General features: G+C 44.7%; 1 protein-coding gene across 1 annotated transcript in view; it reads right to left on the bottom strand.

Moving 5' to 3' along the window:
• The window catches only part of RAB2A (RAB2A, member RAS oncogene family), a 76,946-nt gene extending 69,649 nt beyond the window's left edge, over positions 1-7,297 (bottom strand). Inside the window, exon 1 of the mRNA XM_004588006.4 lies at positions 6,972-7,297. Within this exon, the coding sequence (XP_004588063.1) occupies positions 6,972-7,017 (46 nt within the window). The 5' untranslated portion in view covers positions 7,018-7,297. The remainder of the gene's footprint in view (positions 1-6,971) is intronic.
• Positions 7,298-12,392: the final 5,095 nt, after the last annotated feature.

Genomic DNA, 12,392 nt, shown 5'->3' with positions numbered 1-12,392 from the left:
AATTACATAAATTACCTCTACATTTTTATTTTTTGCTTGAGACGCAGAAAGACAGACCTGACATCTGCTGGTTTACTTCTCAAATGCACTGCAAAGGCTGGGGCTGGAGCAGGCTGAAGCTGGAAGCCCAGAAACTCATCCTGCAGGGTATGCATCACAAGGAAGCAGGGATAGCGAGTGGAACAGGACTTGAACCCAGGTACTGTGATACGAGATGCAGCAATTCCAACTGTTGGCTTAAGCTCTTTGCCGACACCTGCCATAGTCACAGATTCTCATCAGAGAGATAGCGGATGTTCTAGGGAGAATCAGTGAGATGGGCCACAACGACATGACTCCATGTTGCTGACTTTGAGATGCATAAAACAGAAACTGGCCAAAGCTGTCCCAAGACAACCAGCAGGGAAAGCATTCCCAGTCCTACAGCTTTAACAAACTACACTCTGGAGTGAGCAACAACTCCCCAAGAAGGCACCCAGCCCTGGTAAAAAGCTCTCAGACCCATTACTCATATTAGACTTCTGAACTACCAAACATTTAGTTAAATTTCTATTGTTTGAACCACTAAATTTGTTTGCTATGGTAGAAACAGAAAATACACTCTTATGTAAACTCACGTTTACATAACCATGTTTAAATTATGTCTGAAGTGGGCCCGGCTGCGTGGCCTAGTGGCTAAAGTCCTCACCTTGAACGCCCCGGGATCCCATATGGGCGCCGGTTCTAATCCCGGCAGCTTCACTTCCCATCCAGCTCCCTGCTTGTGGCCTGGGAAAGCAGTCGAGGACGGCCCAATGCATTGGGACACTGCACCCGTGTGGGAGACCCGGAAGAGGTTCCAGGTTCCCGGCTTCAGATCGGCGCGCACCGGCCCGTTGCGGTCACTTGGGGAGTGAATCATCGGATGGAAGATCTTCCTCTCTGTCTCTCCTCCTCTCTGTATATCTGACTTTGTAATAAAAATAAATAAATCTTAAAAAGAAAACAAACAAACAAGCCTTCAATTTAGAAAAACAGGCAAAAATGGTCCACAACTGACCTGTGGTGGAATGAATAGGATTACCATTACAATTAATACTTCTTAAAAATAAAGATGTTCAGGATACACAACAGAGCTACAAAAACAGGAGCTCTATGAACCAAACCTATGAGGTTTGAGTTGAAATGCACCACAGGAATTGAAAGGAGGTACGTAGGCAGAAGGAATTTTAGTATGTCTTTGCTAAGCGAAAGTGAATAATAGCAGCTAAAATGGATTATTTTGAACCTTACAAAGAAATGAAGCTGCAGAAATCAAATATGAAAGTTTCATGTACAAAATTAAAAGTTAGGAAGGAGACAAGGCATGTGGCTACATCTTTTGTAGCAAAGGACACAGCCTCACAGACTGAAGAAATCAGAGAATAACAAAATGCAGCAAGCATAGCTGGACTGGAAGGAGAGGGGAAAACAGCTGAGCTGGCAATACTGGGGTGTGCAAAAGCAAAATCACTGGCTACCGCAAGAAAGAGCTGCTGAGACAAAATGGAGGATGGGGAGCTGTGAGGGAGGTAACAGCAAAAAGTTATTTTTATGTTGGACCAGGAATGGAGTGGGACAAAAAGGACAAGAGCACAACAGCAGCAGGGATATTTCTAGGGATGATCAGGAAGGAGCTTCACCGCATGATTACAAAGGGAAAATGAATGAGACCAGGACTAACAGCCTCTGTGGTTCCATACAAAGTCTCAGAAGCAATATAAATATTGAGAGGGAGCATGCATTGAGTAAACTTGGTTAGGAAGAGGCAGAAAATGAAGCAGCTAGCCAAAAATCTTGAAAGACTAACTAAAAACATGCAAAAAACAGTGATTTAGGTATAACAGACATAGATCATGTAAATTCTAGATGACATTAAAAGATATGTTTGATCTATTTTGACTCTCATTTCATAAATGAAGCAGCTAGCCGCATCTAAGAATTGGCAAAACTAAACAACTTATGTCATAGATGCATCAGTGACCCAACTCTGAAGAGAAGCAAGGAAAGCCTTGATATAAAATTCTAGTTGATGACTGAAACCTTGCTGAAAGGAAGAGAGGGGTACGTACTAAGGGTGCGCATTCCCTTGACAAAGTGTTTTTTTGTTCCTTAAAATTATGTATATATGATATACTCTTTTTAATATGTATTGCATATTTTAAAACTTGCATTTTTTTAGTTAATTTTAAATCTAAAGAATTGTTTTTTGCTGTTTTCTAAAGATAGTATAAGTGGCCTACTCACATAATAAAATACAGTAACTAGTGCTTGGCCACAGATTTGCAACAGAGGGTTAGCTCTACCTCAAGTTTACTGAATCAAATTGTCGGAGATTTAGACAACTGATTCTGTTCAAAAACACTTCAGGTGAGTCACAAGAATCTAAGGAAGCTTTTTGGGTGTCCCCAGGAAGAGGTCTTTCTGCTAAAATTGTACAGCTCTGGAAATCAAATCTGCTTCCTTCCCCAAGTCCTCTGGGATTTTGCTCCTCACCTGTCTTATTCTCAGCCTGTCAACCTGAAGTCTCTCATAGCTTAAAATATATACACACATACATGTGTGTCTACATGCCAGCCAACCTGATTCTTGCAACCACATATAAGCATCTCTTTCCCTCATATGACTATTTTAAACTTCCCAATCTTTTTCTTTTCTTTTTAATCACCAACACTATTTGTACTATTGCTTAAAATTAAAAACAAGAAACAGTGGGATGAACCATAAAATAAGAGCCTCATTTCACCAATATCAATCCAAACAGAGAATTTTACTCTTCTCTCCAGACCTAACAGCTAAGTGTGTAGTCTTCAAGACTTTTCAGAAATTGTTACGTGCTACACACTTTAGTAACTTACCTTATCATCCTCATTCACCTCATTCAATACTTATCAAACGCTGTGGTAAGGCCCTAAAGCCTTCCTACCCATTTCACCAGTACTCCACCTTGCACTTCATCTGATACTGATGGCCACTCCCTCTCTGGGAACTACCTCTTCTACCGACTGCAGATGCTGTACTGCCTCATATTGAGTCCTCTTTCTTAGTCTCCTATGCTGGTAATATTCTCCACCTCACATCCAAACTTGTTCCATTAATGAATGACAACCACTCCATTGCAGGAGGACAATTTGGCCAGATCCCCCTTGTCAACCACGTTGAAAGTGAACTAATACACCAAGATAATTTTCCTCAAATAAACAACAGCTTACATTTTCTGAATATGTATTTCACTTTGCAACTAACTGAACTATACTGTGATAACTTCAAAGCAGAATTATGTGAATAAATGGGCAAGAAATATTCATTTCCATAAGTAGCAACTTAGTTTTACATTATAAAATTTTTTTGGCATTTTTCTAAAACACTACTAATGTCAAAATAATGAAACTGTTGGGGGCCCAGCAGCGCGGCCTAGCAGCTAAAGTCCTCCCCTTGATCGCCCCGGGAACCCATATAGGCGCCGGTTCTTATCCCAGCAGCTCCACTTCCCATCCAGCTCCCTGCTTGTGGCCTAGGAAGGCAGTTGAGGACGGCCCAATGCATTGGGACCCTGCACCCGTGTGGGAGACCCGGAAGAGGTTCCAGGTTCCTGGCTTCAGATTGGTGCAGCATCAGCTGTTGCGGCTCACTTGGGGAGTGAATAATTGGATGGAAGATCTTCCTCTGTCTCTCCTCCTCTCTGTATATCTGACTTTGTAATAAATAAATAAATCTTTAAAAAAAATAATGAAACTATAGGGTAATGAAGATTTTATTACACATAATTGGATCCTAAGTCTCCCACCCAGGGCATGCTCTCCTGAGTTGCCAACATTTCTTCTTACCCACTGGCAAATCTGTTCTCACTACTTGAATTTCTGCTCAAACATCATCTCAAGTAAAGATTTATAGCACCTCTCTCAAGGGCCCATCATTTAACTATTATAAATCTCTGACTGACTAGATACCTTCCCATCTAAGACAAAATCACACACCTTCCTAACAAAATAGAAGATTTAAAGGCAAGTGAGAGTGGGCAAAAAGTGATGGGGGCCTGTAGAATAGCACTGGGAGCAGCCCAGTTTGTAGCTCTCTTAGAAGAACAGATGACTAGGCGTTGGCCAAGTGTCCTGATGGAACTTCTCTTTTTCCTGGTGGGGAGGAGGGGACAAGAAGGGCACTTCAGACAGAAGGTTACAACCACATTTGCCCCTCTTGGGTACAGGGTTAAGTGCCAGGAAGGGTTAGTGATGAGGTAAAATGGTAGGCAAATGATAGGTTTATTAGAATTTTTCTCTCCCTCTATTCTTGATAATTATCTGCTTATCCTGGGTCAGGCTTCTTAAATATCATTTTCATCTACATTTAAATGACATATCTTTCTAAACAATTTTTCAGAAACAAGATACTACTAATGAAAAACTTAAAGGCTACATTTTAACTATATTTGACCTCAAAGCAAGGAAACAGCTCAACAGTATCATCATGGTCAGCATCATGATTTCCTTTCTCCTGGGAAATCAAAGTATTTCCACCATTTATTCCATTTTATCTCACTATGGGAGGAATGAATGGCTAAGAATGATGGCTTCATAGGTTGGAGAAAGCGAAAAACAGGAAAAAGGGTGATTTTATTGTATGTTTTTCACACTACAACTATAAAAACATAAGATGAATCTCACAGTATGGTCGTCACATCATTTCTTAGTGAGAGGGCCACATTCAGTTGTACTTTACAATTATAAATATAGTCTGAAATTAAGTAAACATAATGATTTTGATCAAGGTCAATAAAAATGGGATAAATGTTTCAATCAAGTTATTAATACATACTCAGGAATATACTGGTTTGGCTCCTCATTCATTACTGTATAGGGCCCCCCCCTTTTTTTTACTAGAGAGTTCCTGAAACAGTCACACAACACATCTTCTCTCCAGAAGTATAAAACTGAATTTAGATGCCCAGACAAGTATCTATAAAACACCACATTCCAGGTAAAGTGAGAAACACTAATTCAGAAAAGGAACAGTCACTGCCAGTGAGTATAACAGAGTAACTCTGGCACATAATAACAGCTCAGTACTACCACTCTGCAGGCATGATGGAACTCTCCAAGGGAGAGTTCATGGCAAAACTACTCTACAGGGCCCAGCAACACACACAGAAACCAGCCACTGTTGTCTCACTGGCAGAAGCCAGGTGGGCAACCATAGAAGAGAAGGCTCGAGGAAGTGGACAAAAGCTAAAATATGCAGTTCATTGAAGATCCAAATAAAAAAAACTGAGCGAGGAGAGAAACTGCATCCAGATACCACATTTCAGGGAGATGAAGCTGACAGGAAAGTCTACTGGTAGAACTAGAATGGGGAGAAAGTGGTGCTTTACACAGTCAATGTTAAGGATTCAAAGCCTGAACTAGATTGGAACAGCAGTAATGGCCAGAATAGAGTCCTCCCTTTCAACTGTCTGGGGACAGCTTTTGGAAAGGACACATTGCAACAGCACAGAGCATCAACTTGTTAGTACCTCCCTGCACAACACTGTGTTTATCCAATTAAAAAAAAGGCAACCTGAAAAGTCTAATTGTGAATACTCATTAAGATAGCCAAATGGACACAATCAGGCCTAGTCATAACAGCGTGACAGCCCTCTGAGCTTAAATCTTGACAGGCCAAATCAAATTTTGCCAGAGGGCCTTCAACTCTCCCAAATACAGCATTTGTTAAAGCTGATAAATGTACTATTAACTATATGCAAAACACTGCTTTATCCAGGATCCGACAGAGAAAATCAGTTTCCATAAATACACACATCAAAACTCTTAGCCAAAAAAAAAAAAAAAAAAAATCCCCGTATTTATAACACAAAGTTTTTTCTTGGCAGCAAGCAACTTGCTTCCCTAGTTACTTACAAAACCTGCTGCATCATTAATGCAAGCACAAGCTGCTGCTGCTTACACTTCCAAAATTGTGCAAAGGGTCCAAAGTTGTGCAAGAGGCACCACTGAAATCAGACACGCATGTATTAATAGTTGTAACACCTGAACAAGCTTTAGGTTTATTATTAGGTTCGAAGTAATGCCAAAATCACAGGTATTAAAAACCGAATTACGCTGTTTACTTATCTGTGAAATATGCCAGAACGTCACTTAAAGTCAGAATACTCTAATCTCCTTGACTTCACATGGACAAATGGTCCCCCGAAAACTGGCAGCGGTGACCCGGATCTGACATATCTACAACTTCAGCGTCCTCACTGCAAACGTTAGCACACACCCCAGCTCTGACCGGGCCCTGCAACACTACTACGAATTCCAGATTACACGTGGCAGAAGTCGACAGAACTGTCTCATGCTTTTCATGCTTTAATGACCCTGAAAGGGGTTCCCCAGCTGTCACATAATGAGATGCGATTTACTCCGACTTGGGAACCGAGTGTTAAGTATCATTAAAAAAAAAAAAAAAAAAAAAGAAAAAAGGTTTTCTTCTTCTTCTCAGCTGGCTGCCCCACAGCACGTAGAGCCTAACCCTAGTCCAGGCAGATGCGTGCTGGCTGAAAGAAGTGGGAATGGTCAGGAAAATCAGGACCCTGGTCCCTTCACCTTCGCTTCTCCTCCTCCCTTCTCCCCAGGGGACCGCGGAGGGGGACGCAGGAGGACACGGTGCAGCCTTGCAGGTGGGGCCGTCCTCGCTGCCACGCACCCTCCGCATCGGGCCTCGCAAACGGCCGGCCCGGGTGCAGCGCTGGCCAGGGCGGGGGCCGCGGCCCTCCCCGGGTGCAGGCCTGGCCAGGCCGCGGCCGCTCGCAGTGCCCACGTCACCAGCTCCAACACTGCGGAAATGGAGCGGCGCGGCCGCGAGGGAGGGAGGCGCCGGGCCGGGTGGGCGCCGGTCGCCGTTTGCCCCGCTCGGGCCGGGCGCAGGGGCTGCCCGCACCGTCCGGCCGTGCCCGGGGGACGGGGGGGCCTCACCTGTGTCGCCGATGATGATGTACTTGAAGAGATAGGCGTACGCCATGGCCGCGGCGGCCGCTCGGTGCCAGGGCACACGGCTCCTCCTCCTGCTACTGCTCCTCCTCCGAGCCCCTCACCCCGGCACCGCTCAGCCTCGAAACGCCAGGCTCCGCCCGCCTCCGCCGCCGCCGTCGTCGTCGTCAGCCGCCGGGAGTGAAGGGCCGGGAAGGAAGCCGGACAAACTGACACCACGCAGCCCACGGGGAGGACAGCGCCCCGGCCCAGCCCAGCCGAACAATAACAGCCGCCGCGGCGCCTCCGCCCCGCCTCCGCGTCGACCCGGAAGTGCTGCGGCCGCCGGAGGAAAGGGGAGGAGCCCCGCACGCCGGCCGCGCCCCGCCGGCCGGAGCTCCGCCCAGCCCCGCCGGAGCCCCGCCCCTCGCCGAGCCGGCCGCGCCCCGTCCGCCCGGAGCCCTGCCAGGCCCGTCGCGGGTCGTTCGGTCTGGTTTCAGCCGGCGCCCCCGGCGGCCTGGAGCTGCGGGGGAGGGGCGGCGGCTCCGGCTCCCGCGCGGCGTCCGTGGCGGGAAGGCGCAGGTGGCGTTCGGTGCGGGGCAGCTCTCTGGGCCTCGGGGAGGGGCTTGGACGCTGTGGGGAGCAGCTGGCGGGGTGGGAGGGGCGATGGTGTTTTTTGTTTGCGACCGGGGCTTCTCGGTAAAAATGCACGTCTCAGAGATTGTAAAGTCAGTGCTGGGGTTATTTATGCTGGATGTTACCCTACGCTTAAGTTTGAAAATGAAAGAAACCTTGCTTGGGGTTAGGAGGAGACAATGTAACTTGCACGTCAAGGTGTATCATGTACATATTATTTGTGTATGCTTGTGTGTTACAGAATTGAACTATGAAGTATGTTTTTATTTGTGTAAGAATTACTTTATACTAAAGTAAATGTTTTTGCCCAGTATAAAAAAAATCACAGAATGCACTTAGATGTGCACGAGTTCATAATCAGTCTGAAAGGCAACCATGGGCATTAGGATGGGGGGATCTGCTTCTCACTGATTTGTGTGTATGTGTATTTCAAAAATATTTACAGTGTGAGTTATCTATTATAAATACTGTTAGAGCAAAGAGTGACTTGTTTTTTATTCCTTCAGCAGAATGTGCTTGCATAGCTTCGATTTTATGCCCTCTGAGGCACAGCAACTAGCGCAGACCATCCAAGAGGAGCACCAGCTTTAGGAGGGGAACTAAAGAACAGTTAATTGACTTTCAGGTAAGATCAGATAAGACAGTGTCTGAACCAGAAAGGTGAATATGCAGGAAATTGTCAAAAGGACAGACATTTGGGGAAGGGAGCTGAGTTTACTCACAAGGAACAGAATGTGCTGAGTTCATGGCTCTAGAGAATTTAAAGTTGCATAAGGAAGCTAATTTATTAACTAGTACCTTTTAACATTTTGAGCGGAAGAATTATTACTGGAAAGAAGTGACTGGGACTCAGGGTCCCCAGTTCCAGTTGCCTAATATTTTCTCCTTTGTGTGATTCCTAATTATGTAATTATTTCTGACACTATCCTGTTGGGCTGGCTGGAGTTGGTTGCAACATGGTTTGGATACAAAGTATGAACCCACAAGGTTTTTCTGGAATACTTGAAGGAACTTTAACTAAAGCTTCAGGGTTAGCATGCAAAAATTGGACAGGAATCGTTACCTGGGCCGAGGACGGTCTCTGAAGCCCGCAGGTTGCAGAAGCTGCTGTGTGGCTCTCGGCCTTATCCTATAGGCCTTCACCCAGTCTTCCCTGGTAGTAGGAGAGGCACTCGAGTGTTTGCTCCCAGGGACGTGGCCCTTACTAACACAGCCTCAACAGTACTCTGTCATGGTGCTTGTTCCAAAAAAATGTATTCTTAGGAATCAGAAGCATTCTCATACTTATTTTTGGTCTTGATCCTACCACTAAGGGATTGGCTAATTCTTACAAATCATGTGACTTCTGGAAGCATCCATGTGCTCATCTGTGAAGGGAGGTAGATGAGTGTTACTTGAAAGGGCATTTCCAAGGGCATTTTATCAAAAGAGAACTTGCCTTCATGTGTGCGTTCTCCTGGTGCTGGACTTGGCTGAAACCCAGGAGCCAGGATTTTTTTCTTCCTTTGCTTTCCATCTTAGATTTATGTATTCATTTGTAGTGCTAGTCATATGTAGCGTTGGCCTAATGAGGGCTACAGGAGAGATGCTGTGTTGTCCACATTACTTGAAGGGTCAGAAGTTAATGGTAGCACATTCACACTCTCAGTCAGTGTGTGTGTTTAAATGGGACAAGAAACTTTACACAGACTAGTCTTTCATTAGTAGTAGGAAAGACTGACAAGAGTGTCTAAGCCACAGAAACATTGGAAATAGGAATAATAAGAAATATCTATTTATTGAAAAGCAGAATTACAGAGAGAGGGAAAAGAAAAGAGGCAGAGACCATCTAGCTATTAGTTCCCTGCCCCAGTGGCTGCAACAGCTAGGGCTGAGCCAAGCTGAAGCCAGGAGCCAGGAACTGTAGCCAGGTGTCTGACACGGGTAGGGGGCCCAACCAGTTAGACCATCTTCTACTGCTTTTTCAGGTGTATTAACACAGAGCTGGATGCAAAGTGAAGCAGACAGGACTTAAATTGATTCGTATGGAATGCCAGTGCTGTAATCAGTGGCTTAACATGCCACACTCCAGTGCGGGCTCCAGTAAGTTCATTTTATTAACACTATGTTCGAAATGAGACTATATAATATATCTGAATGATAGTTAATAAAAACATGAATTAAACCAGCAAAGCACGCTTAAATTATTGTGTTTTTTTTCCCCCTGAGTCCTTCTTAATGCATTCAGCAAATAATAGTGGTTTGGATAAAAGTCTGATGTTGAAATCCAGGAAGCCTGAATTAAGGTGTCTTTTTGCTACTATCTGATCTTAGGAAAATCCTCTTCAAACTTTTCTTTTTTGTTTTTAATTTTTATTTTTCATGAGACACTTCCTTAGACTAAGGATTTCCCCTTTTACCCTCCCTTTTTCCTTCCCCCTCCAGTGCCAAATTTTTCATCATCTGTTTAATAGAGATAATACTTTTGACTGCTTACATAATAGAATTACCAAATGTGAGGACACTCTGAACAGTTCAATATTACTGAGAGAAATCTTATTTACAAAATTGCAAGTGAATGATTCTTCAAAGTATCCAAGGATCAACTCCTACAGAGCCAAATGACATCAGTAATAAATTTTTATTATCTGCATTTTTATCAGCACAGACTAGATCTTGCAGTTGGTTCAAACTTTATTCTCCATTTATCTTTAATGTGTGCTGTCTTGCTGTTCATTGATAGGTATTTCTGACTTTGGAAGATCTGAGATTGGAAAGAGAATGGAAAAGCACGAGGAGGACACCTCCCATTGTGCTGAAGAAAGAAACAGTGACTACTCTCTTAGGTTGCTTTTAATCTCTACCTAAAGAAGCTTAAATGTTATAAAAGTGGTATCTCATTTCATGTCAGTTTCAAGGATAACCTTGCTGGTTGTCAGGGGGAGGCATGGACAAAGCAACTCTGTCCCTGATGTCTTTTGTATGAGATGAGACCTTTGGAAATAAGTGGGTTAAGGAGTGATGAAAACTTTGCCACACTTCTCTATCTCCCCCATCTCCCATATGAGTAGTCTTTATCTCTGCTTCTAGCAATTTCATTATCAGAATGTTCAACATGTAGAATGAAAGAAATTTCATTTCTAATCTGCAGAAAAATGGTCATTTCCCCAAATTTTTTCAAGATTTAAAAAAATTTATTTGAAGGGTATAGTTGCAGAGAAACAGAGTTTTTGAGGGGTAGGGTTGGAGAGAGAAAAGAGAGATCTTTTATCTGCTTGTTAACTTCTAAATGGACACAACAGCTGGGGCCAGGCCAGACTTCACCTGGAGTGACCTCTGACTTAACTAGTGTGGGTCAACTCATGCAGGGTCAAAGTTGATCCATCACTTGCACCAGTCAGCACACATACAGATGGATGCAGTTGCCACCTCACTTCTTCCCCACTCCCTGTCTCTCATAAGAACAATGGGTGCTGTGGCCCAGCCCAGCCCAGCCCAGCCAGCCACAGGCCTGGTCCTCATGCATACCACCAGGAGCTGCAGCCTAGATGGAGCTACCTCCATTAATCCACCAGGTCCTGCCCCAGTTATTGCACTTGCTGGCATGTGCTGCAGCCTAACTTAGCCAGACCATCTCACATCCCATTCAGCTTCTGTACACACTCATGGGTGCTGCAGCTTAGCTCAGCCCTATCTACCCCCCAGACCCAGCCCATACATACGCTGTTGGGCGCTGCTGCCTTGTCCAGCCTGGCCCAGCCCCAGCCCTAGCTCTCATGCTCACCAGTGGAAGCTGCAGCTTAGCAAGGGAGTGCTCACAGTTCTCCTACCAGGTCCACCCCCAGCCTTGGATCCTGCACTTGTCAAGGGGTACTACAGAACATAGACCATAACATTTTACTGTAAAGGGATTAGTCTATAAAAGGCATTTATTGTGCTTTGATTGCATGAACTTGTAAATCTCAGATGAAGAGCTGAGAACTAGCAATGTCTCTCTCTCCCTTCAGGAGACATGGCACCTCTCTGATCTTTCCCAGAAGGTAATTCCCCCTTCCTTCTTTTCATGTTCACTTGTTCACTTCACAGATAAATTTCCTTTGTTTACAACTGACTCCCAGATTTTTATTTCTATACTAAGCTGAGGAAAGAACCTAATGAGCTTTACTGGTAACATTTGCCTGGCACCCAGTGTGGGGTTTGAAAAGGCTTTTGGTCATGTGGCTAGGTCAGATCTTCAAGTTCCAGATGGTCTTTTCCATGAAATGTCACATGAGGATCACCTTTGTGGGAGCAACCTGAATGACCTGAAACGTTGCTCTGTGGATCCCACACCTTCTTCTCCTTCTCCTTCTGCTTCTGCTGGTTCTCCTTCTTCTTCAGGGTCCCACGGCTTTGGACCATCCTTGACTGCTTTTCCAGGCCACAAGTAGGGAGCTGGATGGGAAGCTGGGCTGCCAGGATTAGAACTGGCGCCCATATGGGATCCTGGTACGTTCAAGGTGAACACTTTAGTCACTAGGCCACCGTGCCAGGTCTAGAAGGCTCTATCTTTTACCCCTGCAGAAGTAGGTTGTAGGATTCCAACAGGGGGCTCTGAGACCATCCAAACCCACTAAACTCTTGTGTCAGGTCCAGGGGTGAACCCTGTGAGGCTGTTCTCCCTGGGCCATATCTTACTGCTCCATGTTTGCATGTAAACTGTTTATCTATCATTCACGCACGTCTCTTTCGGGTGACCAGGAAGATAACTCCTCCAACTTGGCAACACAAGAATTGCCCAGCCATTTCTTAGTCAATTAGAGAATACTCATG

This window comes from Ochotona princeps, chromosome 9 (genome assembly GCF_030435755.1).
Source record: "Ochotona princeps isolate mOchPri1 chromosome 9, mOchPri1.hap1, whole genome shotgun sequence".
NCBI lineage: Eukaryota > Metazoa > Chordata > Mammalia > Lagomorpha > Ochotonidae > Ochotona > Ochotona princeps.
This window is presented reverse-complemented; position numbering and strand designations above follow the sequence as displayed.